At 48.3% G+C, this 25,513-nt stretch overlaps 1 protein-coding gene across 1 annotated transcript in view; it reads right to left on the minus strand.

Annotated features, from left to right (window-relative positions):
• Window positions 1-313: 313 nt before the first annotated feature.
• Window positions 314-25,513, minus strand: part of Fam227a (family with sequence similarity 227 member A) — a 57,200-nt gene continuing 32,000 nt past the window's right edge. The window contains exons 11-18 of the mRNA XM_036209115.1: window positions 24,348-24,433; window positions 21,057-21,177; window positions 15,853-15,947; window positions 12,670-12,827; window positions 10,472-10,624; window positions 8,972-9,112; window positions 4,732-4,860; window positions 314-580 (exon numbers count right to left, since the gene is read on the minus strand). Coding sequence (XP_036065008.1) covers window positions 508-580; window positions 4,732-4,860; window positions 8,972-9,112; window positions 10,472-10,624; window positions 12,670-12,827; window positions 15,853-15,947; window positions 21,057-21,177; window positions 24,348-24,433 — 956 coding nt within the window. The 3' untranslated portion in view covers window positions 314-507. The remainder of the gene's footprint in view (window positions 581-4,731; window positions 4,861-8,971; window positions 9,113-10,471; window positions 10,625-12,669; window positions 12,828-15,852; window positions 15,948-21,056; window positions 21,178-24,347; window positions 24,434-25,513) is intronic.

Below are 25,513 nucleotides of genomic sequence, written 5' to 3' on the forward strand. Positions count from 1 at the left end.
CTGTGTCGCTTTGCACCTTTCCTGGAACTCGCTTTGGAGACCAGGCTGGCCTTGAACTTACAAAGATCTGCCTGGCTCTGCCTCCCGAGTGCTGGGATTAAAGGTGTGCGTCACCATGGCCCGGCACCATTGCCTGTTTTCTTATTTCATTTCATTATTTTATTTCTTCTTCTCCTCCTCCTCCTCCTTTCTCTGTCTCTCTCTCTGTCTCTCTCTGTCTCTCTCTGTCTCTCTCTCTCTCTTTCCCCCTTTGTTTTTTTGAGACAGGATGTCTCCGTGTAGCCAAATCACATGTCTGAATGCATGAAGCGAATCACTTTCTCAGCCCTCACTTTGGCTCGTGGTAGATGTGACCTTTAATTGTCTTCGTCCTGTGGACTGGGGAAGACTCGGCATGCTCCTGGCTGCAGATGTGCTCTCGTTTGCCATCACTGACTCCATTTTCCATCCTATTCGACAACAGGCGCAGACACCCCCACTGCAGTCCGAGCCTGTGCTTGGGCAAGTTCACTCCATGGAAGACGGCGAGAGTCTAAAGAGCATGTCCTGTGTGGCTTTGGAAACCTTGGTAACGTGTTCACTGCGGAGGGATGAAAAGACACAGACAGAAATGATGGGAACTTTGAATGGCCAAGATGTCAGCAGGCTAGAATCAAGCACCTTAGGGAAGCAGATCGAAAGGCCAGCAAATGACAGGTGATGTGGAGGGTCTGAATGCGGAGGGGGGGGGCATGTATACAACCAAGGAAGAATCTGGGGGTGGACAGCAGTAAATACACAAGGGAAAACATATCAAGAAAACAAGCAGGCCGGGCGGTGGTGGTGCACGGCTGTAATCCCAGCACTCAGAGGCAGAGGCAGGTGGATCTCTGTGAGTTCGAGGCCAGCCTGGTCTACAGAGCTAGTCCAGGACAGGCTCCAAAGCTACAGAGAAACCCTGTCTCGAAAAACAAACAAACAAAAAGAAAACAAGCAAATTAAAATAGATATCTAAGCTTAGCTCTCAGGATAACCAAAGTGTTCTAGGGAACCACGAACAGAGTCCTGGCTCGTTGATAACAGTGTTGAATGAAACACAATCCTATTAGTTACCAGAGAAGTGACGGGATCAGCCCACAGGCATTGGAAAGATGAGGAAGTAGCCCCAGTAGCCTGCCCGCCCGCCCGATGTTGGATATTCCAGGGGGTAGGGCAACAAGCTGCTGGAAAATGGGAAAGGGGCACAGAGCAGCAGTGTCTTACAGTGAGCTGTGGACAACATTCACTGCTCACACTTCAGGAGCACTAGGGCAGAGCCCAGTGGCACACACTGTAATCCAGCACTCAGGAAGCCGAGGCAGCAGGCTCTTCAGTTTGAGACTACTCTGGGATACACAGTGAGACCCTGTCTCCAACAGCAATGTTAACAATGACGACGACGACGACGACGACGACGACGATGACACACTTCTGTTCTGTCTACTTCGCTTGTATCAGGCACTGTGTTCTGTGAGTTACAAAGAGCTGACCAGTCATTCTGCACATCAACCCTAAGCCATACACACTGTCATCATTCCCATTTTACAGAGGAAGAGGCCTCAAGATAAGAGCCACTAGGAACCTGCATGGGACCGAACTAGGCCCGCTGAATGTGGGTGACAGCTATGTGACTCGATCTGTTTGTGGGGTCCCTGGCAGCAGGACCAGGACTTATCCCAGGTGCATGAACTGGCTTTTTGGAGCCCATTCCCTGTGGTGGGATACCTTGCTCAGCCTTGATACAATGGAGAGGGGCTAGGCTCTCCTTCAACTGGTATGCCAGACTTTGTTGACTACCATGGGAGGCCTTACCCACTCTGAGGAGTGGATGGGGGCAGAGTGGGAGGGAGGTGAGGAGGCGGGAGAAGGGGAGGGAGGGGGAACTGGGGTTGGTATGTAAAATGAAAAAAATTTTAATGAATAAACATATTTAATAAAAAAAAAGAAAAAAAAAGAGCCACATAAGGCCACAGAACCAAGGGGTCCTGAGGGAGCTGATGTTAAAAGCTCAGTGATCAAGACTGCTGTCTCTATTTAGCCCTTAAAAGACGACTATGTCAAGCCTGGCAGTGGTGGCACACGCCTTTCATCCCAGCACTTGGGAGGCAGAGGCAGGCAGATCTCTGAGTTCGAGGCCAGCCTGGTCTCTAGAGCAAGTTCCAGCAGTCAGGGCTATACAGAGAAACCCTGTCTCAAAAAACCAAATAGACAGAGAGATGACTCAGCCTTGCTTCACCTTACTTCAATTAAAATAACAATTACATTTTCCTTTTCTTAGGCTTTATTTATTTTATGTGTGTGAGTGTTTTGCGGGCACATAGATAGCCAGAAGAGGGCATTCGATCCCCTGGAACTAGAATTACAGATGGCTATGAGCTGTCCTTGAGTTCTGAGAATTTAACCCAGGTGCAGGGCCCAGCAAAAAGGAGTCCTTTCGGGTGGAACCTGGCAGGACTCCCAGCCAGGCATGCTCCAGGCCTTCCTGACTTAAGGGGCACAGTAAGGACCACATAAGCAACAACAATGAAAGCTGATGATTACCTGTGGTTCTAACATTTCTACAGTTTCCAAACCTTGACCTTTTCTGTGGGGTAAACCAAAAGGGAGCCTGCTGGCTTGGTTAACCCTTACCTGGGGCCCCTAGGGAGCAGTCAGATGACGCAGGTGTTTATACCATCCTTTTGTGTGTGTGCACATGTGTATGATATTTGTGGGGTCACACGCGTACCATGGCGCATGTGAGTCCACCAGAGGACGACCTTGGGTGTCCTTGCTTCTACCTTCTGTTGTTGTTTACAAGATTAGCTAGCTCACAAGCTTGCAGGGCTCTCCCATCTCCACTTCCACAGCCCTCTCACTGCAGGATTACAGGTGCACATTGGGTCCTAGTCATCAGGTCCTCACGCCTGTGTGGCCTCAGTGTGTGTGTGTGTGTGTGTGTGTGTGTGTGTGTGTGTGTACACACGCGTGTGACGTGTGATCCTTTTATTTTATTTTTTTAAGCTTTTTTTTTTTTTTGGTTTTTTTTTTTTGTTTTGTTTTGTTTTGTTTTGTTTTTTGAGACAGGGTTTCTCTGTGTAGCTGTCCTGGACTAGCTCTGTAGACCAGGCTGGCCTCAAACTCACAGAGATCCACTTGGCTCTGTCTCCCGAGTGCTGGGATTAAAGGTGTTCGCCGCCACCACCACCTGGCTGTGTGTGATTCTTTTAAAATTCTGATTTCTTTTCCATATATTTCACAGCACACACAGTACACACACACACACACACACACACACACACACACACACACACACACACACGTTTCTTTGAGACCTCCAGAATTGTAAGCTAAATAAATCTCTTTTTGTCATGAACACTCACCCTTGGATGTTTCATTACGGCAACAAAAAGAACTAATTCACCAGTTAGATACCAAGGTACTTGTTCTTTTAAAATTGTTTTGCTAGGGTCTAGAGAGATGGCTCAGAGGTTAAGAGCACTGACTGCCTTTCCAGAGGTCCTGAGTTCAATTCCCAGCACCCACATGGTGGCTCACAACCATCTGTAATGAGATCTGGTGCCCTCTTCTGGCCTGCAGTCTTATATGCTGTATACATAATAAATAAATAAATCTTTAAAAAAAATCCTTTTGCCTCAGCCTCCTAAGTGCTGAGATTATAGCCCCATGCCATTTTCTGCTTGTAAATGGTTTCTTAATTAGTAACATGTTATTAAGGACTAGTTTCTGAAATATTTTTCTGAGCCAAGATTGAGACAGTCTGGGGATTCCTGACTGAGAGGTATAGACAGGTACCAAGTACAGACAAGGATTTGTGGGATCTTTTACAAGTTCTGCAGATGTGAACACCAAAACCTGCTATTGGCTTTCTGAAAAGCCAAATCTAATCTAATCAGTGATGCCCTTACTGACCACCTTCCAGCAGTCCCCATAACAGAAAACAAAGGGCTTCATAAAAACCTCGTTTGTCCAGTCTATGAGCATGCCCCCCCCCCCCCCACGTGGTGGCCTCTCCCCTCAACTCCCCTGGCTTCAGTTCACCCCTGACTCTGCCCTCCTCCCATGTGGTGCTCCCCACCATCTGAGCTTCTCCCCACCAGCGGCTCTGCCCTCCTCCCATGTGGTGCTCCCCACCATCAGAGCTTCTCACCACCCCTGGCTCTGCTCTCCTAGCTGCTACCTCTTTCACATCCCCCCTCCTTCTGCCAGGAAACTTTGTCATCTGTGCCACTCAGTGACATCACTCCTGGACCCCTGCTCCATCTTCCCAAGATCCCCGGTACTGCGGGCATTGAATTTGCCTATGTATTTGCTGCCCGGCACCAGCTGCTTGTCCACGGGGGCTGTGGGTGCCTACTCCTGCATCCCCACAGGTGCCTGCAGCAGTAGGCTTTAACCCGTGTCTATCCTTGGGATACTGTGTCTAGTTTCTGCCTCAGGAGAGCTTAACTTTCCTGTGAGGTCATGTTTGTGCCGGGCTTATTTTCTTCACGTTCAGCGCAGGATAAACCATTGGTAAATGGAGCTATCATGGTCACCACAATGAAGTACTATGATGGCAATACTTCAGATAGCGAGAAGTAAAATGTCTGAAAAGACGCAGTGGCCCTGTACAAAGCTCCCCAGCCAGGTCTCTCTGGCAAACCCTGAGGGAGCTGGGCTGGAGGGTGATGCTTCCTAGTTCCCGGTCCTCCCCCTCTTGGGCCACCTCACCTGCTACTGGAAGGAGACCCGATCCTGTAGGGGCTTTTCAGGCCCAGGGTATAGGTGTCCATGGGGCTCTGCAATGAGAAAGGGGACTGGAAAGCCTTCAGTTTCTCTTCTATCTCCCTCTTTTTCTTCCTGTGGGGAAGCAAAATGGATGTCGATGAAACCAGATCAGGAACTCGGTGTGGTTCCAGGGTTTTCTCCAGAAGCAGATATGAGTTGGCCAGGCCGGTGAAGGGACTGGAGGTAGAGGGCAGGCCAACACAAGGCCACTCCCTCTGATTAGTCTTCCAGTAGCAGCTCAAAGAGGGCCAAGACTGCAACTTCTCTGGAAATGACCCTGACCTTGAGGTTGAGCACACTGTGTTTAGGGTCAGGTGAAGAAACAAGGTAGTCAGGTCTGAGGGAGTTAGGCTGAGGTGATAAAGTCTGTTAAGCGATGCTCCCCCATGATCCCTACTGTCCACTGCTCAAGCTAAAACTGCTATAACTTTAAAAGTCAAAACCTTCTCTCTCTCTCTTTTTTAAGATTTATTTATTTATTATGTATACAGAAGAGGGCGCCAGATCTCATTACAGATGGTTGTGAGCCACTATGTGGGTGCTGGGAATTGAACTCAGGTCCTCTGGAAGAGCAGCTGGTGCTCTTAACCTCTGAGCCATCTCTCCAGCCCGCCTTTTCTCAATTCAGAGAAAAATTTAAATCCGAAGGTTTGATAAGATAGGCTGCCACTCTGGAGTCTGGGTAAGTGCTTTTCCTTCATCTCTAAAATAGAGACTGCCACTACCTGTCAGTGCTGGGGACGGTCACCAACCATCCCATCATTCACCCTGGCAATGGATCCAGTTTGGAGATGGAAATAGTCTTAATTTTAAAATCACATTTCCCAAGATCCTTTGCCATAATCACCATGTGACTATCAGGCCCCTGAAATAAAGTGGTAATATCATGGTATCTTCAGGAAAGGTCCTTTTAAAACACAGAAAGTAATGGGAATCTATTGTAAATGAGTGTGACAGACCTTCACAGAGGAGGAAAAAGTTAAAAAACTAGACTGTGGTCACTGGTGCTCATCCTTAAAATGACAGGTGTCATTCAAATCATCAAAATCATCAAATTTCAATGATTTTCGGAAACATTGAATTGTGCACCAAAGCAGTAAGGGAGAAAATGTTATATCCTTATTATACTACCAATGAGAATACGGGGAAGGCAACTGGGACCTCTGGGAAGAAGGCTAAAAATGAGTAAGATTAGCCTTCTTGGGTTGCTGGCTTGGAAGACAGACTTAATGAATACCTGCAACTCCAGCAGCAACGTGGGACCTTGAGGAACCCAAAGGACAAGGTGGTGGACCCTGGTCTCCTGAAGGCCCTGGAACCCCCACCAGGCCTAGACTGTCCACCTCCAGGGATTAAAGTGTACCACTGTTATTTATTTTTTCTGTGATGCACATCTAGATATAATCCTAATTTATATAGTGATTCAAACTGTCACGGGAATTAAAGGTTTTTATTTCCTAGAGAAACCCAAAAAAAGAGGCTGATGACACAAGACCAAAAGAAAATAAAGAGAACTGAGTGGTTATTTAAATGTAGGGGCGCCTGCTCCACCGCTTTTCCCATTTCTGGAATGCAGCCAGCCAGGCATCAGCCCATAAAGACAGGCTCTTCCCTCCCCAGGCTCAGGGTGGGCCTGAGAAAAGTGGCGGCTGATGCTTGGGGCCTCCCTCTGCAGATGGCTTGCTTCCCTGTCCCAAGGGAGGAGCCACAGCCACCAGGGAGCCTCTTGGAGCTTTCCCCGAACTATGAAGAGAGCCCAGGTCACAGGGACTATAGAGGCAAAAGATCAAAGAATGAAAACCAGCAAACAGAAGCCCGAGGACGACGCCTCAGGGAGACGGAAGCAGAATGAGATCAGAAGAAAACCAGCAGTGTGTGGAGGATGAATGAATAACCTCAGCAAGGGCTGGAAATATATCCATAAGAGGATGAGGATGCTATCTCATACTACCTTCTTTTAATCTCTTCCACCACTGGATTCTGCCTTAAAAATTATTATTTTGTATTTTATCACATTCTCAATATATAACCATCAGTATGTGGCTCCCCCCCCTCCAGATAAGAGTCTCACTATGTAGACCAGGCTGGCTTCAAACTCACAGAGATCCACCTGCCTCTGCCTCCCGAGTGATGGGATTAAAGGCGTGTGCATCTGTTTTTTTTTTTTGTTTTTGTTTTTTTTTGTTTGTTGTTGTTGTTGTTGTTTGGTTGGTTGGTTTTATTTTGTTTTGTTTTTAACAGTGCAAGGAATCACACTGCAGGGAATAAGTTATACAAGAACGGCTCTCCAGGAGTGAGCATAGCTGTAGCTTTCCTGGCTCTGGCCCTTTCTGGGACCATGGGTGAGTGCGACCATGTTATCATTATTTAGACTTTGTAGTTTCAATTTTGTAAAATTGATGTCTTTCATGATATATTCAAACAAAACTTTCTATGATGCGGGATCACAGCCACCTCCTACTGTAGGGCATCCAAAGGTTCATCTCCAACCAACAGAAAGATGGAGCTGCAAACTGCGGGGTTATTTTGTTTCTGATCTAACAAGTAAAGCTTGCCTGAAGGTCAGAGTGCAGAGCTAAGCCACTAGAGTTAGCCACAGAGGCAGACGGAGCTCTGAATTCAAGGTCACGCTGGGCTACACAAGACTGATCCAGTTTAAAAGAGAAACAGAATCAGCTGTGGCACACACCTTTAATCCCAGCACTTGGGATCTCACGCCTTTGCTGCCCTTACTTGGGAGACACACGCGCCTTTAATCCCAGCACTAGGAAGGTTGAGACAAGAAGTGATATGGCTGGGCAGAGAAAGGAATATAAGGCAGGAGGAGAAAGGAGCTCAGTCTCCTTCAGGCTGAAGATTCGGTAGAGGTAAGAACTCTAGTGGCTGGCTGCTCTGCTTCTCTGATCTTTCAGCTTTCACCCTGATATCTGACTCTAGGTTTTTAATATAAGTCCAATATTAGGATTCGTGTAACAGTAAACAACTGATCCCTGGGGCTGGAGAGATGGGTCAGCAGTCAAGAGCACTGGCTGCACTACAGAGGACCCGGGTTCAGTTCCCAGCACCCATATGACAGCTCACAATGGTCTGTAACTCCAGTTCCAGGGTTTCTGACACCCTCTTCTGACATTCTTGGGCTCCTGCATGAATGGGGTACACATATCTGCATGCAGTCACATACACACAGAATTAAAATTTTATTTTAGTCCCTCAACCTCCAATAAAACTTCTGGGACCAGGTTGGGGATTTAGCTCAGTGTTAGAGTGCTTGCCCAGCAAGCACAAGGCCCTGGGTTCGATCCTCAGCTCAAAAACAAAAACAAAACAAAACAAAACAACAACAACAAAAAACTTCTGGGACCACAAGTTCCAAGAAAAAGTTGTGGGGCTGGAGAGACGGCTCAGCAGTTAAGAGCACTGGCTGCTGTTCCAGAGGTCCTGAGTTCAATTCCCAGCAACCCACATGGTGGCTCACAACTGTCTGTAATGAGATCTGGCGCCCTCTTCTGGCCTGCAGGCATACATGCAGGCAGAACACGTATACATCATAAATAAATAAACCTTTTTTTTTAAAAAAAAGATGATTCGAGGCCAGCCTGGGCTACCAAGTGAGTTCCAGGAAAGGTGCAAAGCTACACAGAGAAACCCTGTCTCGAAAAACCAAAAAAAAGAAAAAAAAAAAAAAAAAGAAAAAGAAAAAGAAAAAGTTGTGGCAGGAGAGTGGGAGATAGAGAGAAGTATTGAGATGAATGATGAGGGGCTGGAGAGAGGGTGAGCAAGTGCATGAACAGACGAGGGAAGCCAGCACAAAGACTGGAAGACCCTCCTGACAACAGTCACAGGCAACAGAACAGAGCACACAGGAGAAGAGCCCCAGGATCCCTGGTGGAAGAAGGTGGCGCTGTGAGTGACCCCGAGTGACATCTGAGGCTTCTGCCTCTCAGCCCCGTCCTAGCTCTCCAGCCCACCTCCGCCTTCAGAATCGGCCTTTTTTTCTTAATAAACTTAATAAACTCACGATCCATGTATCCCTAGTCCAATTCTCTGTTCCAAGACACAGGAATGAGGAGAGTTCAGTGGGTGTCCTCTGGACCCAGACATCAACCTGCATACCTTCCCCACGTGGCGAGAATTTTCCCATCATTCACACTAGATATTTTCTACAGCTTCTGTTTGAACAAACCTTGAGAGAAAAGCTGTTTCTTTGTGGGGGGTTCCTCTGGACTTCTTGAAGAACAAGTCATCAAATAGTAATGAAGAAGAAACATGGTCATGGTTGGCCTTTCTTTTTTCTGCTACTTTTTGATCGATAATCTTCACCTCCCTGGGGATAAAATGACAAGAGACGTACTGAAAAAGGATGAGAGAGTCAATGTGATCTTTTATTTTTCTTTCTCTCTCCCTTTCTTTTTCTTTCTTTCTTTCTTTCTTTCTTTCTTTCTTTCTTTCTTTCTTTCTTTCTCTCTTTATTTCCTTTTATTTTTTACATAGGGTTTCTCTGTGTAGCCCTGGCTTTCCTGGAACTCACTCTATAGACCAGGCTGGCCTTGAACTCAGAGAGCCACCTGCCTCTGTATCCCACATACTGTGATTAAAGGCATGGGCCACTGCCATCGCCCAGCGCAATGTGATCTTGTCAGACAGACATCTACATTAGTCTGCCAGCCTGCAACATTGTCTGTGTAGCCCTGACCACACAGGAGTCACCACATCCCAGATGCAGACTCCTGGGGTTTTAGGATGGACATAAAATGTGTCCGCCATCTTAAAAGAGGGCTGGTGTATGTATAGTCTCAAAAGGAAGAGGAGTCCACTGGGGCTCTGCTGCTTGCTGTGTGACCTGGGGAAAATGACTTCACTTCTCTGTGCTAGTGTGTTCACATGATTCACTAGGTCTGTGGTGAGGTGTGAGTTAGTGTTGGTCAAATGCTTAACAGTGCCAGGTAGACAGGAAATGCTCAGGAAGTGTTGGCAGCTGGGCCACTGGAAGCTTTCAGTAGAGGTGTTCACAGGGGACACACCCAGTGCCTTGCTGAACTGGATAACCTTCAGTTGTCTTTTGAAATGCAAGTAGACAATTACTTGATGAGGAATCAGGTTATGAGTATTCAAGGTCAACAAAATGATCATTAATATATGTTTGTGTGAATTAAAATGTTGCCATGAGGAGCTAGATTTCAGCAGTTAAGTGGCTACTCCTGGAGAGGACCCACACCCAGTCCACAGCACCCACATGGCAGGTGGCTCACAACCATCTGGAATGCCAATTCCAGGAGATTCAACAACCTCTTTTGACTTCTATATAGGCACCAGGCATTAAGGTGTACACATACATACAGGCAGGCAAGACACTCACACACATAAAATAAAATAAAATAATTTTTTAAAAAAGATGATGCCATAAGCTGGGTTGGCAGTACATACTCAACTATTCAGCATGCTGATGCAGGAGGATAACACACACACACACACACACACACACACACACACACACACACACACACACAGAGGAAAGGAGCTAGGCTCTGTGAATGAGCTGTTTCTAATCTGGCCACAGGAAAGCTGATGGTGCTCAGTGAAGGTGGAGAGCGAGCTAGCCGCCCCAGCCCACTCCAGCTCACCCTTGCTGGCTGCTGCAGTGGACAGGTGTCCATGCGAGGCTTTCACCCGCCGCCCCTCCTACCTCTCGAAATTCTCTTGCAGTTCCGTTAGATAGCTGTTAAAATAGGCCCACTCGTTCTCATGCAGCCGGTCCAGCTGCCTGAGCCGTTTCTTCCGAGTCTCCATGTTCTTCGTGACCAGGTGGATAATGTCAGCATAGGTCATGACAGAGTCAGTGGATTCTGCGGTCAAGGAAAGGCCCCTGTGTTGCCCTCATGCACTGTTAGTGGCCGAGCCTTGACCATGGAAAGGGGAGGGGGGCGTGGACTGTACAAGGACAATGTTTGGTTCTCTGGGGTACTGGAGGTGGTACCCCAAATCCACACAGTGAGCTTCTGAGGCTGGCTAGGGCTAGCCTGGGAATAAAGACAGCTGTCCTCTCTGTGGCCAGGCAGTGTCCACCTTGTCATAAAGCCCCCTTTGGCCCTGTCCACAGTAGGGAGGCAGAAACTACTTCTTTAGACTGTCTGCAGGAGAAAGATGGCAGCATCCGCTGCTGGGCAGTGCTGTGCTGTTTCCAGAGGGTTCCCCAGCTTCACCACAGCACACCAGCTTAGCAGTTGGGCTTGGAGTCTTTCATCACAATGGGGAAGGGGATGGGACTCCAACATCCTTCTCCTTGTAGGCCTGATCTTACTGTGTAGGCCAGGCTGGCCTCGAACTCACAGAGATCCTCCTGCCTCTGCCTCCCGAGTGCTAGGACTAAAGGTGTGCACATCAAGCCCAGCTGGATTTGGTTTTCCGAAACAGGATACAGCAACGTAGTCTCAAGTTAATAGTCAGGCTCCTGCCCCACCCTCCTGAGTGCTGGCATTACAGGTATATAACAGCACACTCAGCTTCCTTTGTCCATTTCAAGTATAACACTGGGAAAAAGTATAACACTGAAACGGCCCCTCTTTCAGTCTTGTGTGGTGATGCACATCTGTGATCCAGGCACTTGGGAAATGGAACTAGGAGAATCAAGTTCAAGGACACAGGGAGTTCCAGGCCAGCCAGAGCTGCAGGAGACACTGTCTCAAAACACCAAACAAACACCACCTTTCTCTTCTGCTGTACTCCCACCCTTGGTTAGAACATTGGCTGTGTTTGTGACGAGCCATGGGACTTCCTCTGTCACCTACGACTCCACTTATCTATCCTTATTTATTTATTTATTTATTTATTGTTTTTTGAGACAGGGTTTCTCTGTGTAGCTTTTGTGCCTTTCCTGGAACTCACTTGGTAGACCAGGCTGGCCTCGAACTCACAGAGATCGCCTCGCTCTGACTCCCGAGTGCTGGGGTTAAAGGTGTGCGCCACTGCTGCCTGGCTCCACTTACCTATTTTCGAAAGGAAATAAAAGCCAGGCCTGGTGATTTAAACCTGTAATCTCAGCACGCATGAGGCCAAGGCAGGAGGATTGCCCTGAAAAGAAGAGATGCTCGTCCTTTAGGGGACGGTGACACAACAATGGTGGCTCTCTCTACAGTGGCAGTCATACCACCACAGCTCGGCAGGACAGCTTCACTTTGGGAGCTCAGGTGAGGCTGCCTGATCTACATACACAGTGAGTTCCAGGCCAGCCAGGGCTACACAGACAGACTTTGCCTCAGAAAACAAACAACACCCCTGAGGCAGAAACCCTAATTTTGATTTCACAGATGAAAGAAGTGATGCCTACAGAGACACTGGAATGTTCCCGAAGTCACTTGGCTGGTTACTGTGGCATTAGTTCCAGAGTCTGGAGCTATTTGGACAAACAGAGCAAACTGACTCCCAGTAGAACCCATGTTCTAGCTCCAAGGCATGTTGCTAAGGCTCAGGATACCAACACATGCTGCACCTGTTTCCCAAGAGCTGAGCTTTTTACCAACTCCAAATGGAGCTGGGGCAGAGGAGGTTAGATGAAACTCTCACATGGACGCCAAAACTGATGGTCCATACACTCTGGGGCCATGAGCATCAGGGAGGCCATGGTACCTAAGTTCATGCTCAAAGATGAGAGAAGGTGGTTCTGTACCTGGGGGATTTCAACATGCTCAGGGTCTACTGGCCAGTACCCCAGGCCTACACTTGAGGTTCCCCTTAGCACACGAGCAAGACTGGACCACTGAGGTACATACCATGGCTGCTCCTACCAAGTACCCACTGTGTGTCAGGCTATGCACTAAAGCCTGGATGATTCTCCTCAAGCCCCACTTCTGCAAAGAGGTGGCAGGAGCCTGGTGACAAGGATATGGGATGACCTTGGTCTTTTCTCTTCGGCTGATCAGCAGATCCTGGCCTTTAAGCGGCAGCTTGGAGTAGTTGAGGAAGTAGTACATAATTAGCGGACTCTTCCCATAAAGGTTGAATTGGCTTACAGTCAACTTGGGGCTTGTGCAGGCAGGGTGGGACTAAGTGGGAGAGAGAAGGAGAAAGAAAAGATGTTGTCATGAAGATGAGGAATGTCGTCAACTTGACAGGAATTAGACCCCTCAAGGAGTAAGTCTCCAAACATACGTGAGGGGTTCATTACTTAGCTTCTGGGCATAGCTATGGGGATATATTTTTTTTTCACCTTGATTGATTAAACATCTATCTTCACTGTGGGTGGGGCCATTCCTGTGTAGGGATCCTAGACTGTCTGGCTTGGAGACCAGGAGCTCAGAATCAGCATTTATGGCTCTCTGCTTCCTGAGTGCGGACACAATGTGACCGCCTGCCTCAGGCTCCTGCCGCTGGCACCTCCCTGCCTTGATGGTCTGTTACCATGAGACCAAACAAAGTCTCTCCCCCTTAGGTTTTTCTTCTCAGGTTATCTTACCACAGCAATAGGAAAGGTAACTGACACTCTGTTTCCAGCACCTATGCCTCTGACCCAGTAACTCCAGCTTTGTTTATTTATTTTTGAGCTGAGGATCAAACCCAGGGCCTTGTGCTTGCTAGGCAAGTGCTCTACCACTGAGCTAATCCCCATCCAATAACATTTTTTTTTTTTTTTTTTTTGAGACAGGGTTTCTCTGTGTAGCTTTGGAGCCTGTCCTGAAACTCACTTTGTAGACCAAGCTGGCCTCGAACTCACAGAGATCCACTGGCCTCTGTTTCCCGAGTGCTGGGATTGAAGGCGTGTGCCACCACCGCCTGGCTTGTACTATTTTCTTGTGGAACAATCTAAAATGTATTTTGCTCTAGTAATTTCATTTTTGTAAGTTTTCTCTCCATGTACATTTGTACATGTGTAAGCCAACACACACACACACACACACACACACACACACACACACACACACACACAATTTAACAAAAACTTTAAAGACTGTTTGAATTTTTCACCAAGGGCAAAGATTATCATTCTAATTAGTAAGCAGGCTGTTAGAAAAAGGAGCTCAGTGTGGTAGTGTGTGGTGATATTTTGTCCCCCAATATATTGTGTACCCTAATAAACTTATCTGGGTTCAGAGAACAGAACAGCCACTAGATAGACATAGAGGCCAAAAAATGGTGGCACACATGCCTTTAATCCTAGCCTTCTGGAGGCAGAGATCCATCTAGATCTCTGTGAGTTCAAAGCCACACTGGACACAACCAGGCATGGTGACACACACCTTCAATCCCAGGAAGTGATGGCAGGAAGCAGAAAGGTATATAAGGTGTGAGGACCAGGAACTAGAGGGTTTTAAGCTTTTAGGTTTTTAGCAGCAGTTCAGCTGAGATTCCTTCAGATGAGGACATAAGAGGTTTCAAGTTTGAGGAAACAAGACCAGCTGAGGAGTCGGTGAGGTGAGGTTGGATTTGGCTTGTTCTGTTCCTTTGATCTTTCAGCACCCTAATACCTGGCTCCAGGTTTGTTTGTTTGTTTGTTTGTTTGTTTTTAAAGGTTTATTTATTTATTATTTATACAGCATGTATGACCAGAAGAGGGCACCAGACCTTATTACAGATGGTTGTGAGCCACCCTGTGGTTGCTGGGAATTGAACTCAGGACTTGTGGAAGAGCAGTCAATGCTCTTAACCTCTAAGCCATTTCTCCAGCCGCCCCTCCCCCAAGGTTTGTTTTTCTTTTTCTTTTTTTTTTTTTTTTTTTAATGTGGAGCTGAGGATCAAACCCAGGGCCTTGCGCTTGCTAGGCAAGCATTCTACCACTGAGCTAAATCCCCAACCCCTGGTTTGTTTTTCTTAATAAGACTGTTTAAGATTCTTGTTACAGTGGTGCACAGTCAGCAGTTGGGAGGCTAAGTCAGGGGGATCTGCATTTCTTTCTTTTTTTTTTTTTTTTTTTTTTTTTTGAGATAGGGTTTCTCTGTAGCTTTGGAGCCTGTCCTGGACTAGCTCTTGTAGACCAGGCTGGGTCTCGAACTCACAGAGATCCACCTGCCTCTGCCTCCAGAGTGCTGGGATTAAAGGTGTGCACGACCACCATCCAGCAGCCACTGTATTTCTTAAAGTGATGAGATCACATGCCTCTTTGGCCACAACTACCCATCGAGACCTTTTGGCTGAGCCGGCTGGTTTCTGCACTTCTTCCCATCATGCCTGCAGGTTCTCAGGTGTCCCATTTGTCATCACTGTTAAGATCTGTCACTATCCAGTCTAACCCAGACAGTCTACAGAGTAGGTCATGATCGCTCCACTCCTTCCTTCCGTCTGTAGAGCAGATTCAGCAGCTCTTAGCACCAGGGACCAAAGATGTCCAGAACTGGTTTTCTGTTTTCCAGACAAAAGCCGTTGGCTTTAGGCTTGCACAGAAGTGAGGGGCAGCACCAAGGTCTGAACCACTGAGAAGGAGTATTTATTTATTTCCATAACAGAAAAGGAAGCAGGCTCACACAGCTCTCCTCCTGTTACACATGGGGGTCTGAGTTTTAAGTAGAAAAAAATACATTGTTTACGCCTTCAGAGAACAAGGTCTGACTCTGTAGCCCAGGATAGCCTAGAACTTGCTCTGTAGCTCAGGCTGGCTAGAATGCTTAGCAATCTTCCCACGTCAGCCTCCTAAGTGCTGGTATTACAGGTGTGAGCTACCACATCTGGTTCCAGCAGGGAATTTAAATACAGACAAAACACTCCGACAGTGGGTGTCCTCTTAACCCAGGAGTCATCCTTAGGAGATCTGCTGGCATCATCTGGCTGTAACCAGAAACACCCCAGCTCTTACCTGACACCTGCGTAAGATGAAGATGCTTTGGCTGCGTCTCCTTTAAATCACCTCTGCTCTTAAGTCACTGATCAGTTAAAAATGTTTGCTGCTCTTCCAGAGGATACAAATTTGGTTCCCAGTGACCATGTCAGGTGACTCACAACAGCCTATCTATAACTCCAGCTCCAGGGGATCAGACACCCACTTCTGGCCTCTGAGGACACCTGCACTCACATGCACACACACACTCACACAAATTAAAAACAATGAAATAGTTCTTAAATTTCCAATATTATGCTCACCTTTTTCAGTAACAAACTCATGCATGCTCTGGCTTCTGATATCCTCTTGACTTGCTGTGTGGGTTTCCTGGTGAACAGGGCTGTTACAGGGTGTTCTGTCAATGTGATATAGCAAAAAGGTGATCATGGGTATTTGCCCAGGGAAAAGGAAGAGTTTGGGGTGGGTCTCAGCTTCCTGCTAGAATGAAAATGCCCTAGTGTGTTGGTATTGGTGCAAGATGTCAGTCCTCTGGAGTCATCTGGCTCCGCTTGCTTTATAGCCAGGCAAATAGCTGTAAGCCATGTTGGCCCATCTATCTGTCTGTCCTTTGTTCTATGCCACAAATAGTCACTGAACATCTGTTCCATACCAGGTTCATGTTGGATGCTAGAATTAAGTTATCTTCAAGGGCCTCCCAGTTTACTGAGAAAAGAAAGAACATGTAAATAATAAGTGTCACACTAACCCAGGAACATCGTGGTCACAGAATAAGGAAAGACCCAAAGCTTTTTTTTTCCCCCTGAGACAGGGTTTCTCTGTGTAGCTTTGGAGCCTGTCCTGGATCTCGTTCTGTAGACCAGGCTAGCCTTGAACTCACAGAGATCCATCTGCCTCTGCCTCCAGAGTGTTGGAATTCCTGATAAAAAGCTGAATGGCCAGAAGGTAGGCAGGAGAGAGACAGGCAGGGCTGGCAGGCACAGAGAATAAATAGGAGACAGGGTTTCTCTGTGTAGCCTTAGCTGTTCTGGAACTCAATCTGTAGCCCAGGCTGGCCTCAAACTCAGAGATCCGCCTGCCTCTGCCTCCCAAGTGCTGGGATTAAAGGCATGTGCCACCACTGTCCGGCTTTCTCTCTCCCTTCTCATGTCCCTATAATTTGTCACCACCGGCCAGTGACCCAAAGCTTTTTAAAATGCCACACAGCAACAGAATGGATGTTGTAGCTATAAGACAAAAAAGCAATCCAGCTTCTGCACAGAACTGTGGTTTCCTGTAGGAGGTCGGCAGAGAATGCTTGAAGACAAGCAAAAACGTAACAGGTCACCCGAAAACAGACCAGTAGCATGGCTGCCATGCTCTCCATGGGAGCACTGGAAGGCAGGGAACAGTGGAACCAAATCACCAACACACCAAGAGAAACAGCCCATTAGTCTCGGGCGGGGATGTAGCTCAGTGGTAGAGCGCTTGACTAACATGCACTTGACTACCAAGGTCGTAGGTTTAGTCCCCAGCAGCAGAAAGGAAGAAAGGCTCAGGCTAGAGAGATGGTTCTTAGGTTAAGAACACATGTTGCTCTTCCAGAGGACCAGAGTTCCACAGCAGGAAGCTTATAATGGCCTTTAACTTCAGCTCCAGGGGATCTGATGGCCTCTTCTGGTCTCCATGGGTATCCAAAACCTGTGGCATGCACTTACAAAAATGTACACATATATACATAATATTGAATAAATATAAAAATAAATCCAGGGGCTGGAGAGATGGCTCAGCGGTTAAGAGCACTGACTGCTCTTCCAGAGGTCCTGAGTTCAATTCCCAGAGACCACATGGTGGCTCACAACCATCTGTAATGAGATCTGGCTCCCTCTTCTGGCCTGCAGGCTGAAAACTCACTGTATACATAATAAATAAATCTTTAAAAAAAAAAAAGAAAGAAAAAAGAAAAAAAAGCTATTTAAAATAAATAAATAAATAAACAAAAATAAATCCAGGACTGTAGAGAAGACTCAGTCAGCAGTTAAGAGCACTCACTGAGCTTGCAGAGGAACAGGGTTTGGTTCTGAGCACGCACATGGCAGCTCACGGCTGTCTATAATTCTAGTTCCAGGGGACCCAATATCCTCTTTTGGCTTGTCTAGGTACCAGGCACCCACATGGTGCACATGCACACTGCTTAATAGCAGTTAAGGCCTGAATGTTAAGGCAAAACACCCCCACACATAAAATAATAAGTAAAATCTTATATATATATATATTTCAAAGCTGTAAATTGAAGTAGGATAAGACAAATTATGGGGACATGAGAAGGGAGAGGAAGCTGAGCGGTGGGGGTGCATGCCTTTAATCCCAGCACTTGGGAGGCAGAGGCAGGCGGATCTCTGAGTTCGAGGCCAGCCTGGGCTACAGAGTGAGTTCCAGAACAGCCAGGGCTACACGGAGAAACCCTGTCTCGAAAACCTGGGTTGGGAGGGGGATTCCAATCAGACCCTGGGGTCTGATTAATATCTTGCCAGCTAAGAAGCAAGGAATCCGGCACAATTAACCACATCTGTGGGAAAGGCTGGTAACAGTAACCTTTCATATGCAGGCACTTTCTGTTAAAACAGCAGTTAAGGCCTGAATGGATATGACCCTGGGCAGGGCCTCATTCCCAGTAAAAAGCTGAACGGCCAATGAGTAGGCAGGAGAGGGACAGGCAGGGCTGGCGGGCAGAGAGAATACGTAGGAGGACTCTAGGCTCAGGAAGAAGAGAGGAAGGGCGAAGAGAATGAGGGAGGAAGAGAGGGACACACCGGGGCCAGAAGCCAGGCAGCTGCCAGCCAGGCAGCCAGGAGATGCCGTGAGAGTAAGCTGTACAGAGCAGGAAAGGTAAAAGCCCCAAGGCAAAAGGTAGATGAAGAGAAGCGGTTTAAGTGGAGAGGAGCGAGGCAGCAACGTGCCTCAGCAAGGCTGAGCACTCAAAACTAATCAGAAGTCTCCGTGGCATGATTTGGGAGCTGGTTGGTGGCCTGGAAGAAAAAGGCTGGTCCAGCACCTCACTTGGAGAAGCCCACACGCAGGCTCTCAGGTAGACTTCATTTTCCTCTGCGTCCCTCCTTTCTCCTGATCCTTGCACGTAAACCTGGTAAAATATCTGCAGTGGCTGGAGAGATGGCTCCATGATAAGAGTGTTGGCTGCTCTTCCAGAGGACCTGAGTTTGGTTCCCAGCACCTTTCTACAGTGGCTCACAACTGCCTGGAACTCCAGCTCCAGGGATCTGATGCTCTCTTCTGGGCCTCCGAGGGCATCTGCACATATGTGGCATACACACAGGTAAATAAAATAAAATAATCATGTGTGTGTGTGTGTGATGTGTGTGTGATGTGTGTGTGTGTGATGTGTGTGTGTGTGATGTGTGTGTTATGTGTGTGTGTGTGTGTGATGTGTGTGTGATGTGTTGTGTGTGATGTGTGTGTGTGATGTGTGTGTGTGATGTGTGTGATGTGTGTGATGTGTGTGTGTGTGTGATGTGTGTGTGTGTGATGTGTGTGATGTGTGTGTGTGTGTGTGTGTGTGTGATGTGTGTGTGTGATGTGTGTGTGATGTGTGTGTGTGTGATGTGTGTGTGATGTGTGTGATGTGTTGTGTGTGATGTGTGTGTGTGTGATGTGTGTGTGTGTGATGTGTGTGTGTGATGTTGTGATGTGTGTGATGTGTGTGTGTGTGATGTGTGTGATGTGTGTGTGTGATGTGTGTGATGTGTGTGTGTGTGTGTGTGTGTGTGTGTGTGTGTCTTTAATGAAATCTCTACCTCTGCTCTGCTCTACTGACGGGCCCTGGAATTCTTCTCAGCATGGAAGCCATGAATACTGGTTTGGATGGAGTAAAGGTCCCCGGAACTCTAGGGACCCCTCGGCTGCTAAGGATGGCAGTGTGGCGCTGCAGCCTGTGAAGCTGACGTAAGGAACAGGGTCAGGAGCCCTGGCACTCGTGGCCCTTGAGGGTTCTTTGCAGTAGACTATTATCTTAGGATGTGTCACTTTTTGTTCATGTTGTGTTTGTTTAACTCTGAGGCTGCGTTACTGTGCCTGTCTAAAGCACCTGATGGTCTAATAAAGACCTGAACAGCCAATGGCAAGGCAGGAGAGAGGATAGGCAGGGCTAGCAGGCAGAGAGACTCTATAGAAAGAGAAATCTGGGAGGAGAGAAGAAGTAACCAGAGGAGGAGGATGCTAGGGGCCAGCCACCCAGCCACCCAGCCACCCAGCCACTCAGCCACCCAGCCACACAGCCACCCAGCCACCCAGCCACCCAGCCACCCAGCCACACAGCCACCCAGCCACCCAGCCACACAGCCAGCCAGCCACCCAGCCACACAGCCACACAGCCACCCAGCCACCCAGCCACCCAGCCACCCAGCCACCCAGCCACCCAGCCACACAGCCACACAGCCACTCAGCCACCCAGCCACACAGCCAGCCAGCCACCCAGCCACACAGCCAGCCAGTCACCCAGCCACACAGCCACACAGCCACCCAGCCACCCAGCCACACAGCCAGCCAGTCACCCAGCCACACAGCCACACAGCCACACAGCCACACAGCCACACAGCCAGCCAGTCACCCAGTCACCCAGCCACACAGCCACACAGTCACCCAGCCACACAGCCAGCCAGTCACCCAGCCACACAGCCAGCCAGCCACACAGCCAGCCAGCCACACAGCCAGCCAGCCACACAGCCAGCCAGCCACCCAGCCACACAGCCAGCCAGCCACACAGCCAGCCAGCCACACAGCCAGCCAGCCAGCCAGCCAGCCAGCCAGCCACACAGCCAGCCAGCCACACAGCCAGCCAGCCACACAGCCAGCCAGCCACACAGCCAGCCAGCCACACAGCCACACAGCCACACAGCCACACAGCCAGCCACGGAGTAAGAGTGAAAGTAAGATTACAGAAGTAAGAAAAGGAAAAAGTCCAGAGGTGAAAGACAGACAGGATAATGTAAAGTGAAAAAAAGCTGGCAAGAAACAAGCCAAGCTAAACCAGGCATTCATAATTAAGAATAAGTCTCCACGGGCTGGAGAGATGGCTCAGAGGTTAAGAGCACTGACTGCTCTTCCAGAGGTCCTGAGTTCAATTCCCAGCAACCACATGGTGGCTCACAACCATCTGTAATGAGATCTGGCGCCCTCTTCTGGCCTGCGGGCATTCATGCTGTATACATAATAAATAAACAAATAAATAAATCTTAAAAACAAAAAAGAAGTCTCCAAGCATGATTTACTTGGGAGCTGGGGGGTGGGCTCCTCAAAAGAGCCAAAAACAACTAACAACAGCTCTTTGTCAGGAGAATGTCTTGTGCACTGAGGTGCTTACATTGACTGAGACAAAAATGCACCCTCTTCTAGCCATTTCTTGATGCCAAGACCCAGGTCAAACCCAAGGGTATGTTCAGATGGACCCATGCAATGTAGGGGTAATGACCGAGAAGCAAGCCTGCCTTGCTCTCCACAGCAGCCTGCTTACCTTTCATGTGGTAGCATCGTGAGCTTCTTTCCTCTGCAGTCAGCTTCCTCAGAAAGCCTTTCTCGTGGGTTGTAGAGAAACTAGAAGACTGCTTCAGTGATGAGGGATGTCCTTCTGCACGCTGCAAATATGTGTTGCTTTTATTGATTGATGAGTAAGGCTGCTTTGGCCTATGGCAGGGCAGAATATAGCTAGGTGGGAAAGCCAAACTGAATACAGAGAGAAAGAAGGGCAGAGTTGAGAGAGACACTGAGGGCCACAGGGGAGCAAGATGTAATGGGACACAGGTAAAGTCATGAGACATGTGGCGATACCAAACAGTTTGTAATTAATATAAGCCCCTGTGTGTTTATTTGGGACCGAGCAGCTGTGAACACAGGAAAACTTCCAGCTACACTTCAGGGGAGCTTTTTTTTTTTTTTTTTCCCCCGAGACAGGGTTTCCCTGTGTAGCTTTGTGCCTTTCCTGGAACTCACTTGGTAGCCCAGGCTGGCCTCGAACTCACAGAGATCCACCTGGCTCTGCCTCCTGAGTACTGGGATTACAGGCATGAGCCACCACCACCGGGCTGCATTTTTTTTAAAGAATAAAGTTAGTGGAACTGGTATGAGAGAGATACTCGCACCCTAGCTGCATCTCATCATTCTCAGTAAAGGAACATGTGTGAGCAGAGCTTTCTGGCCCAGCCTGACAATTTCAAGACAACAAATGATGGAGAGGATTTGAGGGCGAGGAGCCCTGAGTCGCTGCTGATGTGGGGTACAGATTAATACAACTTTTATGAAAGTCGGTTTAGAGGTTTTTCAAAAAATGAAAACCAAAACTACCATGTGACCCTCACTCCTGGGCAGACATTTGAGCACAGATATCCTCACACCTACCACCCAAATATGTTTACAGCTGCTCTGTTCACTTCAGCGGGGAAATGGAAGTTGCCCGGCTGTCCATCAACACATGAATGGTAATGAAAATCTAGTTCACCTCACAGTTCTGGGAATCAGCCAATCCATGTCCTCAGCTTTCACTCCTGCCTCAACTTACAAAGCTCTGTATCACCCACCACCTCTGTTCCCCAAGTAGCTCCCCTCCCCCTCCCGCTCTTCCTTCTGTCTCAGGGCCTTTGCTCAGGCTGTCCCTGCTTCCTAGAAGGCTCCCCAGTCATCCTCCCAATAACCCCTCAGAATCTGAGCTCCCAAGGCACTTCCTGGGAATACCACTCATCACATGCACACTCTTCCTCCCCACATCCCAGGGAAACACCCTCATACTGCTCTCTTCCTTCAACCCTTCCCATGCACCACACCTGCCTGAGATAAGACAGAAAAAGCCACGAGTCTGGTGTTATGGACTCGTGTCCAGAAGGCTGCTGATAGGAGCCAACTGCTTCCTGAAGGACACAGAGAACACCCAGGGCAGCCAGTCCCCAAGAACACTGTTTATGAGACAGAACCTCTCAGTGGCCTGGCACTCCATGGTTAGACTAACTGACTGGCCAACAATCGCTGGCCAGGGATCTGCCTGCCTCTGCCTACCCAGCAGTCAGATGACATGTACACACCACCATACCCAGCCTTTCTTACATGGGTTCGGGGGACTGAACTCAGGTCTTCATGCTTTTATCAACAGAGCTATCTCCCAACTCAAATTCCTCCTTATAGAGGCTGCCTTCCACCATCTTTAAAATCCACCGAAGGAATGGAAGACTCGACCGAGTCTTTGACAGGTTTCTGAGAGCTCTGATTTATAGCTGAGTCACAGAAGAAGCAGGTCTATTATAGGTCCTCAATGTGTGAGTGAGCAGGACAAGGGCAGGTGGCAGGTTGGTCTTGGAGAAACCACTGTTTGGTGTCCTGAATTCTGGACTCTCGGATAGTCTGAGCCCCTGCAATGCATGTTTGGAATGTAGCCAGCTGCATTCACTGAGCAGCTGCATTCACTCTGCTCATGGTTAGTGGCTCCATCACCAGCGCATCCAAACACCCCTTCAGTCCTGGTTTGCCATTCAAATTTCGGCTGCTTTCAAGATTCCAGTTTTCAATCATTCTGTTTCCAGGACAGACGATGGGATCTCTCAGCTGGGTTCTTGCAATAAATGTCAGAAGGCTTTCTGTGTTTCGGTACAAAGGAACCTATTTGTTTTAGGGCACTTTGGCTGGCAGTGCCCAAATACTGACTAATATTTTGATGCTGATCTCTGAGGGACAGTTGGCCTCAGCAATGCCCATTCTGTCTGTGCTTGGGGCAGGACTGATATTTATAGATATCCATCTCATGCTAGGCACAGGGCCTAGAGCTTACAAAGGAAGTCTATGACAGCCTTTGGATACCCTCTGGAGTGCCTTCTTGGTGGCAGGCCTACCTTTGAAGATGAAGGAGTTCAGACAGTGACAAGAGACAACCCTTCCCTCATGGAGTTTACATACTAGCTGAGGGAGAACTCCAACCAACAAAAACCCTCAGTGAGAATGGGAGACTGTTACAAGAGGCACAGAGGGCATGGAGGTGGGCTGCATCATCTCTGTGCTGAGGCCCAGCCTCTTCATACTGAGTGCTCCGAGGTAAACACATGGCATCTAACATGGCATCAGGCTTCCTGTGGTGTCAGATACGGGCACTCAGTCATCAGAAAAAGGCATGTGGACCTAGGGCTTCAAGATCAGTGTGGACGTGGCCAGATCACATGAATGCTCAGAAAGAAAAAGGATGGGGCTTGTTTCATCAGGAGCATCCTCTAGACAGGGCCAGGAAACGCAGCTCTGAGCAGGAGGGTGAAGGGGCCACGAGGGAAGTCACTGTACACTGCAGCTGTAGTGTAGTAGTAGAATGCTTGCCTAGCAGGGTCTGGATTCCACTCTCAGGAAGGGATGGGGGAGATGGGGAGAAGAAGAGGGTGGGGGGAGACAGAGACAGAAGGACTGTTCCCCAGATGTGAGCCTGGAGCCACAGGCCTGCCTATCTGAGGCTCCAGCCTGGACTCAGAGCCTGGGTCTGCTCCTCTCACGTTCCTGGGGCTCTCCCCCATGCTCCTTTCATACACGGATAATCTGGGGCCTAACAGGTCCCTCTATGAGAAAGTGGGGTAGAACAGGACAGGGAGATCCAGACAGGCACCAAAATACACAGAGAAACTCTGTCTCGAAAAACAAAACACAAAACAAAACAAAACAAAAAACAAGAACAGAACAGGGATGTGCCTTCCACAGAAGGCCACAGGTGCTCTAGGAAATCCGGGGTTTTAGCAGCTTCAGGGCCTTGTGAAGTTCAGGGTCCAGGTCTGTGCTCCCCACTTACCAGAAGGGGATGGAATTTCTTGTTTTTGTAGTGGTCTGTCTTTGGGAAGGAGGTTTTCATACAAGTGAAGAGGGTGAACTCTCTTCCTAGGAGAGAGAAAAGCTGCTCTGTAGTGTCTGGCCACTGCAGGTAAGATGGTAGGAGCCCTGGACGATCCTCCTGGAAGCACTGACAAGAGCAGAGGTGGCCACAGGCAAGCACGGGCCTCTGCTCAACAGGCAGAGCTGACGAGCTAGCACAGACTAATGTCTACAAGGCCACACGTGCAGGGCGCAGTGCACAGGACCGCAAAACAAGCCACAGCAGCTTCAGAAAACTAACCTGGACTCCTACAAAACCGAGCCGAGTACCAGGTAAAACGTTCCTTTGTTTGTTTCAGACAGCATTTCTCTGTGTAGTCCTGACTTGCCTGCTGGAGACAGGGTCTCTCTACTCTGTAACTCTGGCTATAGACCAGGCTGGCCTCAAACTCACAGAGATCCACCTGCCTCTGCCTCCCAAATGCTGGGATTAAAGGTGTGCACCATCACTGCCGGGCCTCCTGACTCCTCCTAAATGTGTTTTGTTTGTTTGCTTTTGAAACAGGGTCTTACTATCTAGCCCTGGCTGGCCTTGAACTCTCTCTAGAAACCAGGTTGGTCTCTAATTTGCAGTCCTCTTGCCTCAGCTTAGAAGTGTGTGCCACAGGCCTGGCTGGGTTAAAAGTTTGAAAAGGAAAGTCCAGAGCTACAGAGATGACTGGGTGGTTGAAGCACACTCTGCTCTTCCAGGGGACCTGGTGCCATTGTCAGCATCCACAGAGTGGCCACAAACACATGCAACTACAGTTCCTGGGAATCCAACGCCCTCTTCTGGCCTCTGTGGGCACCAAGCACACACATGTGGCGCACAGACATACATGCAGGCAAAATACTCATACACATAAGATAAATCTAAAAAAAAAATCTAGGGCTGGGGCATTGTAGTGTTAGAGTTAGGATTAGCATGTGCTAAGTAAGGCTCTGGGTTTGAGCCCTGAAACCACCAAAAACTAAAAGCCATCAATATGATAATAAAGTAAGTTGTTAAACTTTCGATGCATCAAAACGAAAAATAATGAGCATAGCTAATCCTTAAAGGCAAGGATAAAGACAATTTGAGGACTGGTTTCTTTCTCTTTTCTTTTT

The sequence above is a fragment of the Onychomys torridus genome, chromosome 16 (assembly GCF_903995425.1).
Source record: "Onychomys torridus chromosome 16, mOncTor1.1, whole genome shotgun sequence".
NCBI lineage: Eukaryota > Metazoa > Chordata > Mammalia > Rodentia > Cricetidae > Onychomys > Onychomys torridus.